Source organism: Coturnix japonica, chromosome 3, assembly GCF_054131305.1.
Source record: "Coturnix japonica strain WE chromosome 3, WE-NBRP24, whole genome shotgun sequence".
Lineage (NCBI taxonomy): Eukaryota > Metazoa > Chordata > Aves > Galliformes > Phasianidae > Coturnix > Coturnix japonica.
In genome coordinates, this window is record NC_140665.1 from 3,710,409 (window position 1) to 3,730,269 (window position 19,861).

The window sequence follows — 19,861 nt, forward strand, 5'->3', positions numbered from 1 at the left end:
TCCAGCCCTGACAACATCTGCTCTGCTCTGTCGTGCTTCTCAGATGGCGATGGGAGACCAAGAGAAACCCAAGTTTACCTTCTGCAGGGTTTATGCTTCCATCAAATAAAACACACCCACTGAACAAATGCAATTAAAGCCGGAAGCCAAACCCAGGTAATAAAACAACAACAAAAAAAACCCAACGAACCCTTAAACCTTTCAAACCTGACCATGTAAAACAAGATCACAAAGGAGAACGGCCAGAAGGGAGATGCACTTACTGTGAAGACATCATCGTCACCGACCTCAGCCTCGTTGTGAAGCGTTGAAGAGGAAGTAGTAGACCCTAGAAACAAGCAGGCTTTTAAAAATATGACACTCCCATGCAACTTTTCCAATTGTTATTATTACCAGGCTGGTGAATGCTTGGAGGCTAACAGCTTTATTTGCTGGATAGATGTGAAAAGATCTTTTTTAGGAAGAAGAACCACCTGCTGTTTGCTGGGTTGGAAAGGTAAAATCTGAAAGTGTTTCTTGACATGTAACTACACGGCTGCCAATGCTAATTAACTCTGCTAAAAATAGCAGTCAGCATTTCCAGTTGCAGAAGGCTTTCATTTCTGAAGAACGGTAAAGCTACGCACTGATCGGTGCTTAGGTCCAGACCCTCAGCTGTCAAGAAACCACTCATGAGTTATTCCTCAAGAAAGCCCTAAAATTGGGTCAAAAAATCACTTTCTATTGAAAAACAAACTTTTACTTTGAAAAGGAAGCTTTTGATTTTTTTTTTCTTGTAAGTTGTTAAATACAGTAAACATCCCTGCTATCAGCAATTCATCAATAGAATCGTCTTTCCCCACATAAGCAATGTATCTGAAAGGAACTGAAATTCATACTGCCATAAAAAAAGACTGAAAAAGTGGGATATTGTATCCTACATCTCTGGCCCCTGATAACTCCTCTCACCTCATGGGTGCCACCTCATTGAGATGCTTCATCCTACTAGGTTGCAGCCACACCCCATCCTTAAACTAGAATATTTAAATGCTTTGTAGCGTCTTCATTCTGGAAATTTATCCTAAATAGCGTACTTTATATAATGCTAAACTGTACCAGCCTTGGCTGCATTCAGTTGCGTAACCGCAAAGATGTGCAGAGCCAAGTGTGAAAGCCCACTTAAAACACTGTGTAACGTGAAAACATTCAGGCAGTTTGCTACATTAGCTTTAAAAAAAATAATTAAAACATCTAGATTTTCCCTACAAGGCTGCCCAGGACTCCTGCACAAAACAGACTTTCAAAGCAACACGAAATAACCTGCTGGATAGAGCAGTGATTTCATGAAGCGAAGCTTCAGACGCGGTTTGCCCTGCTTTAAATTACCTGCTGAATTTGATGAAGCAAACAAAAAACAAGCAGCAAATGAAAGCCAAGGTCTGACACTGTGCGTGCACGTGCCAGCGATTGTTTTTCATTCAGAAAGCCTTATTTGGAAGTTAAGTAGGAGCACATTCATGAGGATCAGCCTGTGCTGTTAATGTGATAAATATAGAGCTGCTGATTTTGAAGTATCTGAGATGCAGAGGAACTTGGTTTTAAATACTTCCACTGTAAAATGGATCAAAAAGAACTGGAGTTGCCATGCACCGGGTGCATCTCCAAAATACCACTCAATACAACTGAGCTAAAATCTTTGAACGCTGCTTGGCCGTGTGTCATTTCTATAAAATGTCACTTCTGTGAATCAAAATGCTTCCCGGTTTTAGCAAGCAGGAAGAAAGTGGAGGGTCAGCCATGATTTGTTCAGGTCAACAAATAAACAGGAAAAAGCGAACAACCGGTAGTTGAGAAGATCCTTCCTCAAAGCAGGAAAGAGCCATGGGGGATTAATTCCCACTCTGTAGCTACCACTTACATGGTAAAGCAAGGACAGGGCACTGCAAGAAAAGCAGGATGGCTCAAAAATCAGAGAATTGATTTTCATGTAAATAAAATCAAGTAGTATTGGGTTATAGCTGTATTATGACTGATTGCAGCGAGATGTGAAGAGGAAGAATTTATGACCTCTTCAAAGCATGGGCAATTCAAATGCATTTTTAAAGGATGAAAAAAATAAAACACCAAACACAACAAAGTCTTCAAGTACAGCCATTCAGCCAAGCGGACACAGACAAAAGTAATTACTGCAAAAACAAAACAAAGTTTTAATTCAGCTTCGTGCAGGAATTCATCCTCTGCTGATTTAACAAAGACTCAGTGTAAGTGGATTCGGCTACACATAAAGGCAAGCCTGGGCTGTTGTTGTTGTCCCTAACACGAAAACACAGCCTATCAAAAAATCAGTCATAACCACACAACAACTAATGGGTGAGATCCTGGCAGACCAGGCCAGACAGGATGAAAAAATATTTGGGCTTAAATCCCTTCTCTCCTTAAGGGATGAAGAGACACGGCTCTCTGAACTGAGCTAGCCTGGCACACTTGGAAGCGCCAGATTGACTTCCAAGTCCAAGGACTGGTATTCAACTCCCACATCTTCCCATCTCCTTGCTTTGAAGACACTTCAAGTTTACACACGCCCTGGTACCTTCAATGAGGTCCTCAATGGCTTTCCTCACGCCTCTGTCAAAGGCTCGAGCGTCAGCAGGGCTCTGAAAAGTGAGCCCAAACTTCCTGTTGTCCACTTTCCAGTGGTGGAAGGTCGGGTTCGCCTTGGTGTACACCAGGTCCTTCTTCACGAAGCACTCTAGCACCACCTGAGAGAAGGAGAGGAGCAAAGTCACTTTTCCCATACCGAGGACACAGATGTCACCACTTCAGCCTCAACTAGCGCCTTCCTCTACCCAAAAGCAAGCCAAGTCATGATTCGTGCTATGCTGGTAGAGAGCACATCCTTCCCTACTAAATTATGACTAATAAACACCAGATCCTTTGATTGTTCTCATAAGCATCACACATTCATCTTTTTATTAGGCTCTGAGTAGGTACTTTTTGCTGGGGCAGATTTAGGAAGTGCTATTACACTCCCCCACTTCTCTTTCCTCCCTCATGCCCAGCTAGGATTCTGTGCCAGAAATCATTTCTAGGGTGATGCTCAGAGAGAACAGAAACAGCATTTAAGTCTTACCCCGTTTCCCCCCCAAACTGTAAGCATTGATTGAAAATAACGTGGGGGAAAAAAAAAAAAGGCATCCTAAGCAGAACAGTAACACAAAAGATGAGCTGCACTTTAAACAGCTTTAAAACACCAGAACTTTTGAAAGCAAGGCCATTTCCAACTCAAGTGATATATATACACTTTTTTCCCAAGCACTCAGCTTCCTGAGCCTGTGCGGGGAGCCTATTTTTAAGCCAGCCCATCTCTTCATAAGAGTGAATTTCAGAAGAATTGAATATATAAAAATGCGGTAACAAAATACAACAGCTAAACCAGACTCTGCAAATAAGGAAGAGGCTTTATTAATTTGCTTTGTACGGGAAAGAAAAGTGTCTTTTTTTTCCCCCCTCAGATAAACAGCTACCAGAAGAAACCGAGTGCGTCAATTCATAAGAGACAACTTGTCTTCATATTCTCACCCTGCTTGTTCAAACCTTGAGCAGCACGCAGCATAAATAATTCATTGCCATTTTTAAAGTCTTGCGCTGCATTACCCAGTGCAATGTGACTGGCTTCATGGATTCTTTACACTTCAACTCACTTCTCACACAGCCCTGCTAGATGTGAGAAAAACGCAGGCCCTTTCTCAAGGAATCAGAGGGGGGTTCTTTGCACACCTTTTACCTGCTCGTGGCAGCATGATGGCCAGACAGTGAGAGATGGCAACTCAACTGCTTTCTTGATGAGGACAGGATTGCTTCGTACAATCTGGCTCTAGCTGTACATGCCTTTTTTGTTTCTATTTTTTAAATCTTGCACAAGAACACAATAGCATCAGATACGGGATAATTCTCATTATAAGAACAGACAAAAAGTTGAATTAGGTTCTATTACCAGTTTGTCTTTCTGCCTTTCACCATGGATTAGAAATCCACTTCTTCCATTGCCCTCTGGGTACGTGACCTTGCAGACGCCAACTCTACTGAGGCCGCCTCCTTCTTGCGGCAGCCATCCCCCACTGGAGTCATCTCGGGTCATAACCACAGCTTTGACTCGCACAATATAGCTGTCACTGCAATGGCAACAAAACAAAACAGAACCTTTTGTGAGCATCACACATTCTCATCAGGGTGTTTTTCTTGAGGGCGGTATTTAGGCAGCTCCGATCTGATCGCAATGCATTTGCAGAGTTTGTGGCCAAGATGGAAATCCGCCTCTGCAATGCGTGGTCTTGACTGCTCAAGACCCCCATAGTGCAGAGACCAACCAAACGACATGGAACAGCTCCACTGATTTTCCCAATGTCAACACAGACACCAAACAACGCATGGTATGCTATTAGAGATGGGGACGAGAAGAGCAAGATGAGCCAAGTGAAGCCCCAAGGCTAACACCCACATGGTAAGTGTAAGGGAACTGGTCTCCACAGTGGTGGAAAAACCATGGAGCTCACATAACCCAGGAACTCAAGGGAGCCAAGTGGAGCCTGGAAGATGGCCCTCAGAAATTCCCCCAGAATCACGACACAAAACACATTTGTGACCCCAGCTGGTACCTCAGACAGAAGGAAACAGGAATCACCTCAGCTCAGGTCATATCAGGACCATGAGAACTACGCCATGCTCTTAAAAAAAGCCCCACCAGCTCTTGAAGGGCTTTCAAAGGCAGCACATCATAAGCTCACAACAAAAGAATTCTGGAAGAAATAGCTCATCATGAAAGGTCACAAAGGAAGAAACTCAACATGCATTTTAAGGACAGATCATGAGATGCTTGGGGCCAACCTCATGCAGCATGGCCAATCTGGCAAAAAACACCCTGAAGTTCCCCCTTTGCCCATTTTATTTTACAGATGCTCCTTCCTTCTTGCTGTACCTACACAACAAAGGCCGCTAACCTCTCTGCGCAGCACACATGCTTAAGTTTTATCTCCATTGTTCTGAGGACTTTGCGTGGTCTGACAGAAAGCTTTCCAGCACACTCAGATACGCTACCTGCACTGCAGTTGGCACGTGCCATGCACTCTCAGAACCAAGAAACAAAGTTTTTAACAATATTTTTCATCTGAGTCCTCAACACAGTGTTGTAGTACAGGAAATGAGGCAAGCATGCCTACAAAGGTATCCAGTTTCTTTTGTATTTCCTAGACTTCATCCATAGCAACTTTAATCACTTGGCTTCCTGATGCTCAGAACTGAGCAAAATACTGCAGCTGATTTCCTACAGTGTAAAAGCTGAGCTGCTTCCATCCAGGATAATTTGTGTTCTCTTCTTCTGTGTACCCTTCCCATATGGTCTATATAGATAAAGAACAAAGAAAACCAACCATGCCTCTCTGCCTCAGTCATCTCCTGCTTTCCTAGGCTTGGTCTTGTGTTGTCTTGCTTTTACATTGATTCCTCGGACTTCTGGAGAAGTCTCATTAAACTTCAAGCTTTCTTTTTGAGGTAAAAGGCTTTAGATACGACCATCCTTCCCATCCTCCTGCAAAAGCCATCCAGACAAACTGCTGCTCCTCCAAACAGGCTTGAAAATTGCCCCCTGCAATGCAACTTTCTTTGTTATTTACTACCCCTAGGGGAGCCTCTGGCTGTCCCAGAAGTAATGCTGCCTTTAGTTACTTTGCTACACAAATCATTCATTTAAAGGAAAAAAAAAAAAAAAATCAAGAAATCAGGAGTTACTCAGTACTTTGTATTTTCCACCGATTATCTGCACTTCTCAGAGATTTCTCTATGCTCACAGTTGTTTTTGCATACCGGTGGATACCTACATGTACAACTTAGGTGCTCTGACCTAAATGCTGCTTGTTATGACAACACTGTGGTCCAGCACTGAGCCATTATTTCCACATCTAGGCAGATACCACAGCCTACAGCCCTCTGAGGTGTTACAATCTCTGCCATCAGGACCACCAATTTTATCTGTATGCTCGACATCCGCGTGGCCAGACGTGACACCACTTAGGGGGACACGATAGGCATTCTGTTAACTCAAATGAAAAAGTAATTTTTTGAGACGCATTTTCTGAAAGTCAGTGTGGTCAGGCTGCTCCTCAGCCAGTGATACCCCCTGAACACAGTTCAGGCTTTTGGGAATCACTAAGGAGAGGTTTTGGACCAGGCTTTGCCTACAGCCAAAACATCTTCATGACGGCAGAAGGCCGTGGACTAGGGGCCAGGGGTGGGGAAACAGAGTGGAACAGTGATTCTTTTGACCCAAACAGAGCAAGTTTGTTTTAACAGAAAGTGGACATAGTGACACTGCAGAATCATCGCTTGTTTTCCAAGAATACATGGTAGGAGATGAATTGGAGGAACAAGAGTTGTCAGAAGAGTATCAGAATTGTACTCCTTCCCTCATTACACGCTGTCTGTTGCCCCCAGATACCCAAAGCACCATATATAATCTCCCAGTTTGAAGAGCCACTTCCTATTAAGCAAGGAAAGCTAGTTCTCATCCCTTATCACAGCAAGACCTCTGCCCCCTTATTAGAAAAGGACCTTGTCCTGCAGTAGGGTTTGCCTTTGGCAAGGTAAGCAGGGTGCAGCTCTGACTCCATTCATGTAATCGCTTGACACGCTTTCCTATGCAATCAAGTTACTGGTGACTCTGCGCTACCCTGGGAGCTTGGACCCACTCTAATTGGGCTCCAGACACAGACATACCTTTCCCAATGCGTGACTTTTACCAAGGGACTTAAGAAGATATAAAAAAGAAAGGAAAAAGTGAAGGTTAGAGCTTGACAGCACGGTGCAGTCACCAGATCAGGATTCAGAAGGTGCACAGTAAATTTTCAAGGCTTCTCTCAATTCAAAATCTTGTCACCAGTTTCCATCATAAGCCTGGAATAGGCAACACTCCTTCATACCAGCGGTGATAAATGCTTGGGAGGTATTGATATATTTCAGGTCCATATATGGACCTTGCTTCCTTTGCACAGAAGCAGTTTATTTTCCTTGTGATTTAACTTTATGAGAACACACCAAAGCTCTGACTACTTGCAAGCCATCAACCTCTCCCAAGCTCAGGATCAGCCTGCAGACTTCATGGACACCTTGATGGCTTGGAGCACCACAGAGTGAAGCAACCACTCTGAAGCCTGCCCCATGCACTTTTTGATGACAGCTGGGCAATTCAGCTATTCCAGAATATGCAGCAACAAGGTGGATGAAAATATTTGGCCTGTTTCTGTTAACAAGATACTGTCACTAGAGTTAGATAACGCACATCTTTCACAAAGTTAGAAGCAAAAGAGCTGAGAATCCAGCATTAGCCTTAGTTCCCCTCACTTTATCAGCATCTAAACTTTAAGATGGTTATAACTGTCTGGTTTATGGCCTGCATGCTACACCTTCCAGGAAAACTATTCTTAATTAAGCTCTTAAATGGAGTCCTTTGCTATCTTAACCCTACAGATTTGTCTTCAGCAGTGTTAAGAGTTGCAGAGGAAAGCATCTGCAGATCACCCAGCTGCATGGCAGCCAGCCATCTGCTGCTGGGGCTGTCTCAGGTTGTTGGATGGCCCCACCCAGAACAAAAACCATAATGAACCCAGGGAGGAAAGGTAGTGCAGCAGGCCACATGCTGCTTTTATTGGAAGGGAAAGGGAGCCCTTTAAAAATTATAGCTTGTGGGCGTGCATATATATGTAGAAAAATATATTTTTTTAAAAATGGAGTAATTGCTGTTCTGAAGGATATGGAGAATTCTCAACATGAAGTGCCTGAAGGATTATTTTTGTGATAACTGAAGCACAGCTGCTTTACCTATAGACCAGCTTTTACAAGGCATTCATGAGTCTATGAGACTGACCACAGTGACAGGGAATAGCAGCACTTTCCTGCAGCATGCCAGAACTGCATGGTGCAGTGCAGCCAGTACTGTCTATTGAAGCCTGTGGTACTTAAACAACCGCAATGCAGCGAGGCCAATGGGGAAATAAAAAGCCCTGAGCCTCGTTAAACATCTGGCTTTGACCCAGTGGCGAGTTAACTACTTTATCTGGTGGGTGGGAAACTGCACCCATCAGGTACACGGATGGAAGAATAAGATGTCTGGGCCTGGCCTTCTCCTACAAGCACTTCCAAACACCTGCTGTAATTTAATAGAATATATTTCAGAAGGTGACAATTCTTCTCTAGCAAATCTAGTCAAGCAAGGCGTAAACTCACTAACTTCCACTGAACTATAAAGGTTGGAGAGGACCTCCAATATCATCAAGACCAACCGTCAATCCATCACCACTTTGCCCAATAAACTTGAGAGATGACTGTCCTACCACTGGGATGGCAGTATGAGTTGGTGCCCTTGGCCACCGCACTTGAACAAATAGTCAACCAAGTTGAAGGAATATCTACACCAATAAGGAGAAAAACTTAATTATTCACCGGATCTCATCACCTCAGGATTTTAGGATGTATTTAAGGAATATCACCCCTCAAATTCCATGCCAATGCCTCCTTAATTTACCTCAGTACTTTCTCCCCATTTACAAGCTTCCAGCTTGTAAAGCCAGGAGACCTTCAGGTCTCAGGCAAAACAATAACCACCACACACCGAAGGTCCAACCTGATATTTGTTTTTCTCACCCACTGCCTTCGTTCTTAGATTCCATTCATGTAGTCACAAAACCACCACCATGGTCCCTATTCTCCTCCATCTTTTCATCACCACCTGCAGACATCCCACTGGAGAGCTCAGATAGGCTCTATGACTGCAGCCCACTGTAGAACTGATCTCTAGTGCAACAAACTTGTAGCATTTTTTCCTGTTGTTCAAATCCAGTGCTGACAGCATAAAAAGTTACTCTGAGAAATGTCTGTTTCCATCTCAAAGTAAGAACAGGAGATGAATCAAACAGATCTCAGCACGACTCTCTCCAGTGCTGCTTGCCCAGTCCTGCAGCACACATATCCTGCAGCACTTTACCTTATGGTACTATTAAGCTCACAGTCTCTCCTTCAGGACATTTCACTCTCTGAACAGGACCAGAATATTTCACTGGGATTTAATACCGCCATTCAGCTTCCCTATGAAACGAAAAAGGGCTGTTCTTCACCAATACTGTGTGCTATGACAACTCAAAACTACAGCAAAGCTGCCGAACCCAGCTCAGCAGCACACAGGGCTTGTATGCTGATCCACCGTTTCAGGAAAAAAAAAATAAGGAAAGAAAAAAGGAGGAAAAAGGATCATATTAACATTGAGCATGCCACTAGCTACAGCAGTGCCCTGTGCTGCAAGGCAGCAGGAGGAGGGGGAAAATCCTGCCCTAAAGGAAACAGGATTTGGAAATCACCAGCCAGCCAGCTCAGGGAAGTTACATGACACACACGGTGCTGTGCGCACATCCCATTAAGCACTGTTGGTATTATGTGACTTTATTCAGTGCTGAGGGTACCTTCTGATTTGATTTCTTGTTCTTTACCGCCTTTCTGGGTCTCCATAAAGGCAGAATAAAGACTGGCTGCATTTGGGCTGAGGCCCCAGTTTGCTTCCAGCCCTGCAGCACTGCTCAAATGCTCATAAAAACATTCCTAGTAAAGACTAATAACAGTTTTGTTTGTTTGTCTTCAGAGGGAAAGGGACTTCTGGAAAACTAAGCCACCTGCAACACCCCAGCCACCCACCTCCATGCTTCCCTCCAGCAACAAGGCAGCAGCCAACAAAGCAGCCCTTTCACTGCGACCCTTGTTCAGCACTGATGTGGGATTTCATTTAGCTTACGAGAAACAGCTCCATCCTGCTTGTGGGGACCAGGACTTCTGCAAATCGAGACCCAGCCCCTGGCTCCAAAGGGCTCCAAAACCTCACATGTGGGCTTTTGTCTTGGCAGTGAAACTTTCCAATGAGAGAATAGCCTTCCTGAGCTGGGGCAAACCTCCTCCAAATCCCCACAGCTCTCTTTCCCAATGGATTACTGAACAACCCTCAGCTTTGTAGGGCAGCAGGATTGCCAGTGATTGCAAATTTCCCTTCAAAATCATTCAAAGGATCAGTCAGTCATTACAGCTGCTCATGGCAGCGGCTCTTGGAAAGTTGTAAGGAAGAGAAAGACAAGAAAAATCACTTTGTTAAAGTAACTCGTTGGAATAATTTACCCTGTGGCACATTGAACAGACACGCAGCATGCACAAAAGCTGTACGCCCGAGTCCTACTACTTTCACACAAGGGTACAAAATATTAACAGATTCCAAGCAAAACGAATTAGTATTATCATTTACTGTAATGAGAAAGGAAGTTATTGCTTGGCAGATGGTATTTGTTTTATATTACACGCAAGATAAGCAAAAAGCACGCAGGAGGCTGGCCAGCCAAACAGGTAGTTGCAGATCTATAGCCTGAAACGATTTTTTTAAGCCAAAATCAATTTCTATCTCCATTTTTTCCCCTAACATATAATGATCATTAACAATTACAACTATCCTACGTGAGGTAACGAATGCTTATTTAGTAAACACAACAAACAAAACTAACAAGTGCAGCAAAAGTATTCCACCTTCCTAAACTTTATTGCACTCTTTGTTCTATAAAATGAGACTTAGGGTTTGATACTGCTCCCCTAAGGCCCCAGAGGAATCTCACTGACCAGTCTATTAGACTGATGCACAAGACCACACCACCTTCACGTGACCCCGTTCCCCTGTCACATCGCAGCCTGCCATGACAGTAATGGTGATGCCACATGTAGCATCCTGCTCTTCCTTGTGCTAGAATGTTGCACACATTAAGTGATACCGATAGTATGATCTATCTATTAATCATACAATCAATCACAGAATGACTTAGGTTATAGGGGACCTTAAAGCCCATCCAACACCAACCCTGCGCTGTGGGCTGGCTGCTCTCACCAGCTCAGGCAGCCCAAGGGCCCACCCAACCTGGCCTTGGGCACTTCCAGAGATGGGGCACCTGCAGCTCTGGGCAGCAGTGCCAGGGCCTCACCAACCTCTGAGTAAAGAACATTCTTTCGACATTTAACCTAAATCTCCCCTTGTTTAGTTCAAAGCTCATCCTGTCACTATCAGACCATGTAAGAAGTCAGTTCCACTCCTGCTTGAAAGCTTTCTGCTGTAAGCATAACTACAAGCATACACACCCACCTTGCCTTGCACCTCTTTTAAGACCCTCCAACCCCCAATAAACATCCACAGACAGAGGCAACAAACAAAGGAAGTGGCTTCCTTAGCAGTATCCATTTCCCTCTCAATAACTGATGTGCATTAACCATTAGCCATGCAAAAACGATGTAGATCCATAGGAGAAAGCCTGCACTCCATAGAAGCTGTACACATCCACTGACAAACCACGCACTGAACCAGAAATGATTCAGGAGGCAGATGGGAGGAGGAGGGAGAGAAGAAGAAATAAGATTTGAAAAAGCAATGAGGTGCCACAAGAGAACACACAGACCTGCTGGGGGATGCCATTTCTTCTACATCTTGCCCCTGGGTCTCTGCATATCACCATTGCTGCAGAGCCCAGCTGGAGGCTGCCGGACGGCTTCCACTGCATGATTCAGCCTCCTCACTCTCTGCCTCCCAGACAGATGTGCAGGGCAGTGCTGGCTGATTCATCCCCCAGCCATCCCTCACCCTACGCTCCCACTGCACCATTACTCACTGGCAACATCCTCCTGCTCACAGCGTGCTGACTGGCCAAAGATCCCTGCTTCCCCACCCCGGTGATAGGCTATAAGATATAATAATGATAAAAAATAAATAAATCAAACACTGGTGATATGGTTGTCATAAAGCAATAAGAGCAGCCAGGGCTGTCACAAGGCACGCCAGACCCTGGGGCACATCACTGATACCTCCTGAATGGCAAGCAGGTCCAAAGTTGAGTGCATGTGTCACCCTAGCCACGCTTTATACCCCAAAAGCTTCTTCAAAAGGCTGAGACAAGACCTGTGGAATTTTTTGGGGAGCTCACCTAGTGCCCCCAGGTTTTGCAGTCACCCTTGATTTTTCTCTATGCTTTACAGCAAGAAATATTGCTCAAGAATCCCCTCAGTCCAAACTGCATGGGTGAAAATTGGGACAATGGGGCTCATAGACTAGCTTTAAAAATACTCACCTGATTTCTGAACTAAGCTATACCCTAACCCCAGCACAAGAAGGACACAGAGCTGTTGGATGGTGCCCTGAGCAGCCAGACATAGTGGTTGGAAGCCTTGCTCATGGTAGGGGGTTGGAACTAGGCGATGTTCCTACCCAAACCATTCTATGACTCTATGAACACAAGCGTGCTCTCCTCTCCCAGCTCTGTAGCATTGCTGCTGTTACCCTCAGATGCTCCATGCAGGAGAACACCCGCTCTGTCCTCAGCTGCCTCCAGCCAGAATTCAGCATATGAGCTCAAAGCGAGTCAGCCAGAAAAAGAATTAAACAAAGATGCCTTACCCATTTTGCTGCAAGCCCAGTTTCTGAAGTTTTTCTCTCGAGGGACGAGGGAAGATGAAATTAGCCTCCCAGTGTAAGACAAAATTATCTTTGAATAAACCATGTTGTAATCATGTTTTTGAAACAGCAGCTTAAGTACCGACATCTCCTTGGTATCTGTCCATTTTCCTGCCTTCCTTCTTTTTAAGAGCTCCTCTTTAAAACTCACAACGTAGCATGGGGTCAAGCCATGACTTGGGTTTTCTCCGCAAAGTCACTTGTATGTTGTGCATGGATCAGGGAGGGGTAAGATGGGAGAAATGCTGTGGAAATACAACACATGGAAAAGCTCCCTGTTATCATCAAGACAGCGTGCTCAACTCGTGGCTGCAACCAACACTGTGACCTGGCATTCCCTCTGCACAAAGCAAGTGCAACAGGCAAGAAGCAGCAGCACCTAATTCAGTTCGCTTTGAGCTCAGTTCCCAAGAGCCTTCTCCAAAAGGAAATATCAAGTCACAAGGTTTTTGTAAGCACAATCTGAATTACTGTCTGGCTTCTTAATTTTGCAAGGCTTCTTTATCCTTAAGGCTGAACTAACAAACCTTGGATTCAAGTGTGTCAGTGCTGGTGCACTTATTTTTTTCTTCTTCCTTTTCCCTTGAGTTCCAGGCTCTCGAGGACCACCTCAACACGCCTATTGCTCCTATCTCATATCTCAGTGCTACAGTGAAACATCCTCCAGTGCTTCTGTGCATTTCCTGCCTTGGACCGGTGAGTGACTGCTGTGATACGGGAACATTTTCCCCAGTTTTGAGCAGGATGCACGCTGCTGCTGCAGGCTTCTGCTGTTAGCAAACACTGCAACCAGAGAGCCAACGAGGCTGTGGATCTGTTTCCTGCTGCCTCCCAGCCAACTGTGAGCACAGTTCAAAGAGCCGAGACCACGCTTGGAGCAAAAGGAGCTGCTAGAGAAACTGCAGTTCAGAGGATGAAATCTCCTCAGCTTGCTGGAGCCAGTCCTAACAGGCTGACCTTCAGCAGCGCAGGGTCAGCACAGCGCACAGGACCAAACCCCAGCAACTCACAAACCCAGCAAGAAGTTGCTCTGTGCGAGGCACAAAGGAGGTTGCTTTTCTCCATTTCTGAAGCTTAAAACAAACAAACAAACCAGCAAAACCAAGACTTGATAAACATGTTCGCTGTAGCTTTTTTTTTTTTCCTTTGTCTAGCACTTCAAACAGATCCAGTTCATTCACACCACCCTTGCTGTCTACAACACTGTTTTAAATCCAGCCTTCATCCAACTTGTGTTGGAGAGAAGAGGAAACAAAAATGCAGAAGAAAGAGACGCCACTGAAAGAGCAGCCAAAAAGGGCTTCTTCCAGCTGTACCGTGGCAAATCCCATATGTATAAGAAATACTGAAGTCTCACAGACTTGTCCAGATTGCAGTCAAGGAATGTGCTGGGGATGGACAGCCCACAAACGTTCATTTCTGAGCTTGGGTCGGAAGGGACCTTGAAGATCACTCAGTTCCAAAGCCCCACTGAGGGTAGGGTTGCCACCCACTGGATCAAGTTGCTCCATGACACAGCTTGACTCTGCTTATACATTTATCGATATAGAGTTCACACGAATATTAAGTATCACTAAGCACGATGCTTTCCTAATGCAAACACATCTCAACTACTGCAATAAACCTACAAAAAGACTGCCACATTGAAGCTGGAGGGCTACAGGCATCCCTTCAGCACCAATCACTGCACTCACATTCATAAAACAGAAGATGTCTGAAACAATTCTGCCTTGACTTTTAGCAGTACAGGAACTATTTTATTGTCCTCCACTGCTGTCCTCAGCACAGCCCCATTTCAGGTCCCATGTAACAGCTTAGTAATTCCAACAGCGTGTTTTAATGGGCAGCTGCTTTCAAAGCTGTGAGATGCAGTGGTGGGGAGTGCCAGCAAAAAACGTCATAGGTGAGAAAGACTTTGCTCACGTACAGCAGGATAGGTCATCAGACAAGATTGCCTCAGTGTAATCCTCTGCCATCCTGAGGGATAAGAGTTGTCCAACACGCTGCACCTTCCTACTTTCATGCTAATTCCTTTCACAAGGAAGTTTTGGATAAGTCTTCAGGAGTCCCCTGACAGCTGAAGTTGACTGAAGTCTCCTGTAGCCTTCCAGCAGAGCAGATGATGAAGAAGCTTCAAGATTTGGAGCGCAGTATCATCTGGGGGCTGCAGCCTCCATCTCCTGGCTGGTGAATACCCCAGATGACCAACGCCCTACAGAGCACTAAAATATAACACACTTTGGAAACAAGAAACAATTTATGCAAGTCTACTCACATAACAAGCTGCACCTCTAAGCACGCTGAACCCTCAGCAGTTTAAGAACATCAAAACAGAACAAAACAAGAGAATAGTGGAGAAAAACAACACAATCTTCCTATTGAAGACCTGTGATAAAAAGGTGTTCACCTCTTGTCTTCTACATACTCTGCTGACCCCCAGTAAACTACGCAAGTGAGGAAGGGAGGATGAAGACACAACCTGATTTTTTTCTTTCCAAGTTCCTACTTGCTTTTCAATTTCTCAAGCTGTGTTACAGCCACTCAGTGTGTGTGCAGCAGATGATAATGGAACCACAAGCATTTATCTGACTCCACCACAACTTATTTTTTCCCCTCGTTCAACTCAGATTTAACTAGTTTTAATTCCAGTTTACCAAGGACACAAAATCGACGAGCCACCCCCAGAAGACACAAGCTCATCCCTCAATGCACCATTTAAGAACCTGGTTTTCTTTTTGCTGAAAGCAGTTTCATCCAACTATATTATGAGCACCTGACTTGCTTGCTTAGGATTTATTTTAAGTTATTCTCACTAAGATCTTGGAACATGAGAAAATTCAGCAACCAAAAGTCTTGGCTTAAGGATGGACAATCATGCTTTGAAGCAGCCACACTCTTCAAGGTTGTTTTCACTCCAGCCATAAGTCATTGCACATCATGGTTAATTCAGAACTCCGACTCATCCCTCTGCACGTCAATCCCAGCAGGCAAGCAGTCACCTAGGATGGTCACACCACTGATTTCAGGGTGGAAGGAAGAAAACCACATCCTTGCTTCAGCCTGTACTTGAACCGCAGTGACTCTGTTGAGAACATGGGAGCCGAGTCCTCATTTACCACATGCTTTCATTCAAGGAAGAATGCATTTAAGTAAACATACTTAGTACATGTAATTTAAAAACTAAGATGAGTTCATCTTCAAGTAACAATGTTAGCAGTGTAGCAGCTTCAAAGATTTCCTGTAACCCACTCTAGCATGTGAATACAATGGCTGGACATACAAAATGGGGACTCCTCTGCTGACTAACAGCCAACACTTGCCTTGCACGCTTCTTCCTGCTACCAGGTTGGGTGGAAATGCATTGCTCTAGACATCGCTGCATCCCTTTTCCAGTATTCCAGGTGACACTTGGAGAGGAGACTTCCAGATGTACTCACAACCAAAGAAATGAAGCGTAGCTGAAACAATGCTTTGCCAAAACCAACACAAAGACAGTGACCTCTGGAATGTGGGGCTACTTGCAGATGTCCTAAAGGATGCCATCGACTCAGTCATACAAAAGGTACTTTAACCCCTGGCAATGATTCATCTAGATATTTTTCTAGCAAAAAGCCTTACTATTGAGGGAGACCTTCCTATTGCTTGCAGGAAAATTCAGAAGAGAACTAGTAGATACTAATTTGTTAAGAAGACAGATAAACATGTACAGGAAATACTTCTATGAAGGTCCTGATCCTCTGAAGATTAATAATCTACAGTACTGGAGACAAAACCATGACACTGAGGAAACACGCAAACTATAAAAACAGGAAGAAGGGGAAGTTTATTTTTTTAATGTTATTTTGAGTGAATATTTGTTTTTCTGAAGCTCAAGATACTGGCAGAAGCCTCCATCTGCAGGTCACACCATTCTTTGTACAAAAGCAGCTGCAAAGAGTTTCCTCACCCAGGTCCCCAGAGCTGTCAGCCCAGGGAGGCCATCCTGCATGTTATGCTAGCCAACATTGTTTTTGGGTTTTTATCTCATTTAAAGCCATTTTAAGACAGTGAAATGGCTGTTACTGTATGCACTGTGTTCTGTAGGTGATACCAATAAACTACTGGACAAAGGTGCTCCTTCCTCTAGATGCACCTCAGTATCCTCCCAGCTCTCATTACAACCAGTGCCACACACACGAAATGAACTGCTACTCTAAAAGCTGAATCAAGCTCAGATCTACCTGCAGAATCCCCAAGCTGTGGATGAACTGCAACTCCGACTTCAAAACAGTTTGCTTGAATGCTTACCCTTCTGAAACATTCCTGCAAGTGCTATATTTAATGCTGTATATAGACTAATTACTTATGTCTGCTCCAAGTAATCACTTTGAACTAGGACATTCACCGCTTAAGAAATATAATTAGATTTCCACGCTCGTTAAAGGGTGTTAAGGGATGCCACTGTGGGCTAAAACAATCTACATTTTAAAAAGAAAATAAGTGCAGTGCTATCAACTCAACTTTCCACTTGGAGTTTTACCTCTTCCACAATGGCAATGAAGGACTAGGTGCTACTTGTATCTTGACTCATGAAACATTTGTATAGGTATCACTATACATTTTATCAAATAGTAAGTGTTTTTTACTAGTCCAACATACAGAACACACTGAGCTGCATGTTTTCTGTTCGTCTGCATCAAACGTGGTGCCAACCGATGGCAATGACAGCACTGTTGGTTAAACTGAAGTCAAAATCACATAGAAAAACAAAGATCCAATGGGTAGCCCTCCAAAATTAGTTCCAAGTCCAGTTCACCCACATTATTCTTGACCAGATAAACACTGGTGCCACTACAGTGATGTCAAGGATATCAAGACACTTCCTAATGGCAAGGGAGAAGCAATGGTCTGCTTCCTGAAGCATGCAAAAGCTCGCTGGGCTAGCTATGGCTACCTGCCTTACACTAATTCACTTCTTTTCCTTTTCAAGTGATTATTTTAATTAAAATCCTGCTTTATTGCTGCACAGCCAAGAAGACCAGCTGTTCATCTATTTCTTTTTCTTTTTTGCATGTTAGCAGAGTTTCACACATACAAGCAGCACAATGAAATGTTTTACATTGCCCTGTAACTCTCTGCATTGACTGGCAGTGTTGGTAATTACACAAATCAATTAGAAGCAGAAACAGGAATAATAATAATAGACACAGAGCTCTTGAGCATTGGCTTCTTGGAGGCAGCTATCAAGAAACAGCCACTCTTAGGCTAATGAAGGATGTGAGGTGGCCGTGCGCACCTGCATTCACTGTGCTTACCAAGGCTGCTGCAGTTTGCACACAGGCCCAATGGTTGCTTCCAGTCACTCTGAGAGCCAGCCAGGTTCATGCTACAACTGACTAATTGAAAACTGGGCTTGGAAGTAAGAATGAAGTCACATCCTATGAGTGCACCCTTCAACCCTGTTACTTTGCAAGATGTTTTAACTCTGAAGTGACACCTGGATATTCTAACTTCATCCCTATGCTCTAGCTACAAAGGAACAAGCTTCCAACACAAACTAGGCAACACTTTCACAAGAACACCCAACATAGACTCCTGCCATTACGGCACTTCATCAAATGTATGCCAGAGAGTCTATTTTTCCTCCATCATCTGCCAAGAATCAACAAACACTTTTAGAAGTCACAAATTGGCTCTTTAAAACCATTTATTCGGATGACATAAAAATAGCATGGAGCAACAACAACACAATAAAACCATGGGTACACTCTGACAGCAGAGCAACATGTCTCCAGAACAGCCTTCCAAGCTTTGGTGGTTCCTCTGCTTCCCTTGCTCTAGGCTAAGCACACCCAGGGGTCTCAGTCACTCCTCTTGCCCTCCAGACCCTTTGCCATCTTCACTGCCCTTCTTGGGACTCTCTCTATTAGTTTCACATCCTTATATTGTGGTGTCCAAGACTGCACACAAAAATCAAATGGCTTTCAAAATGTTCATGATACCTTCAGCTTGCAGACTCTACACCTAGCCAAGACAGCAATCACTGAGGCTGAGCTCTGCTGCCAGAGACCCCCAATGCTCATCATGCCTGCAATGAGCAGCTGCTGTAAGTATGGAGGATAGTAAAGGGACTATCCCAAAAATCCCACTCCTGGAGCTTCCTCGTGATCTTCTGGCAAGCAAGCAGCAAGCAGGATTGGGCAGGAGCTCCAGCTGGTGAGCAGGAGATAAGGGAATGCTCTCCTTTACAGGCTGGCCCTTTAACCATTTCAGAAAGGAATTCATCTCTACCATTTTATCAAACCTTCAGGTTTTGGGGTCTTCCCTCCCTTGCCCAGAGTCCTAGTGCTGAACATTACGCTAATTTACAAGCCTAAGTTAAGCTTCTCCTTTGATACAGAGTAAAATTGGGGTTGGCATCCCATTGCTTGTTAGATTAGGCTTTCTATTCACCTTGGAGCAAGCTATCTTTTCAAGCTTAATTAGGACATGCACCAGGCTGAAGCATTCAATGGTTAATTGAAACACTGCGCCAACCTACGGTGTGCTCTGCATGTCTCTCATGCCTTGCGTGGTACAAGTCCATGGGTGGGAGAGTTGTTTGGGGTGGGGAGAAGGTTTAATTTTAGCCAAGAGGAGGAATGTGTTCAGCACATTGCCTAAAAAATAAAAATAAAATCAAAATCCACCCTGCCACAATCCAGTCCTGACACACGACATGGGCAGATTAACTTACGCATCTGTAACACAGAGAAGCACCAAATGGCAAAAAGCACTCACAAAATCAGAGCCACAGACACTGTAATGCAAAACTGCTGCACCATGCAATGACGTTCGAGGCTACCAAATCCATCCCAGTGATGACGATGAACATCTGCTGTGCCCACAGCAAAGCAAACCATTTCATTTCACTGTTTGCCCTATGTAAGAGATGAAAATGAGAAAAACGAAACCATATAGCTGTGGTCCAATAAGGACCTGTTTAGAGTCCACATGCACCGATCAGCAGGCAGCAGGCACCTATGCTAATGAAACGACACGTGGAAAATGAGGCACAGACACACTGAGGAAGCTCAATGCAAAACCCTTATTTCAGCTATAGCAACCCCATGCCAGGCTGGCACATGCTTTTGTACAAATAGCCACAAGGCCCAACCTTAAAAGAGGCTTTTTCCATGCTTGTCTGTGTGTTTGATCAGAGGAAAGGCAGTAACCACCTTCTGACCTTTGCAACAAGCCCAGCTGACAAAATCAAGGCTAACCTGCAATGGGAAGTTACCACACATTTAGCAGCAAATATTTTTCTTCAGCACAAAAGAGGTCAGTATTTAGCATTTC

General features: G+C 44.3%; 1 protein-coding gene across 3 annotated transcripts in view; it reads right to left on the reverse strand.

The window, feature by feature from the left end:
• The window catches only part of SPRED2 (sprouty related EVH1 domain containing 2), a 49,460-nt gene that overhangs the window by 18,879 nt on the left and 10,720 nt on the right, over positions 1–19,861 (reverse strand). The window contains exons 1-4 of one of the 3 annotated variants that reach the window (XM_085542398.1): positions 19,680–19,780; positions 3,974–4,151; positions 2,570–2,738; positions 264–328 (exon numbers count right to left, since the gene is read on the reverse strand). In XM_085542398.1, coding sequence (XP_085398524.1) covers positions 264–328; positions 2,570–2,738; positions 3,974–4,117 — 378 coding nt within the window. In that variant the 5' untranslated portion in view covers positions 4,118–4,151; positions 19,680–19,780. Of the gene's footprint in view, positions 1–263; positions 329–2,569; positions 2,739–3,973; positions 4,152–11,495; positions 11,647–19,679; positions 19,781–19,861 lie in introns of those variants that run through there. The other 2 variants (XM_015856535.3, XM_015856534.3) reach the window with 2 other exon arrangements.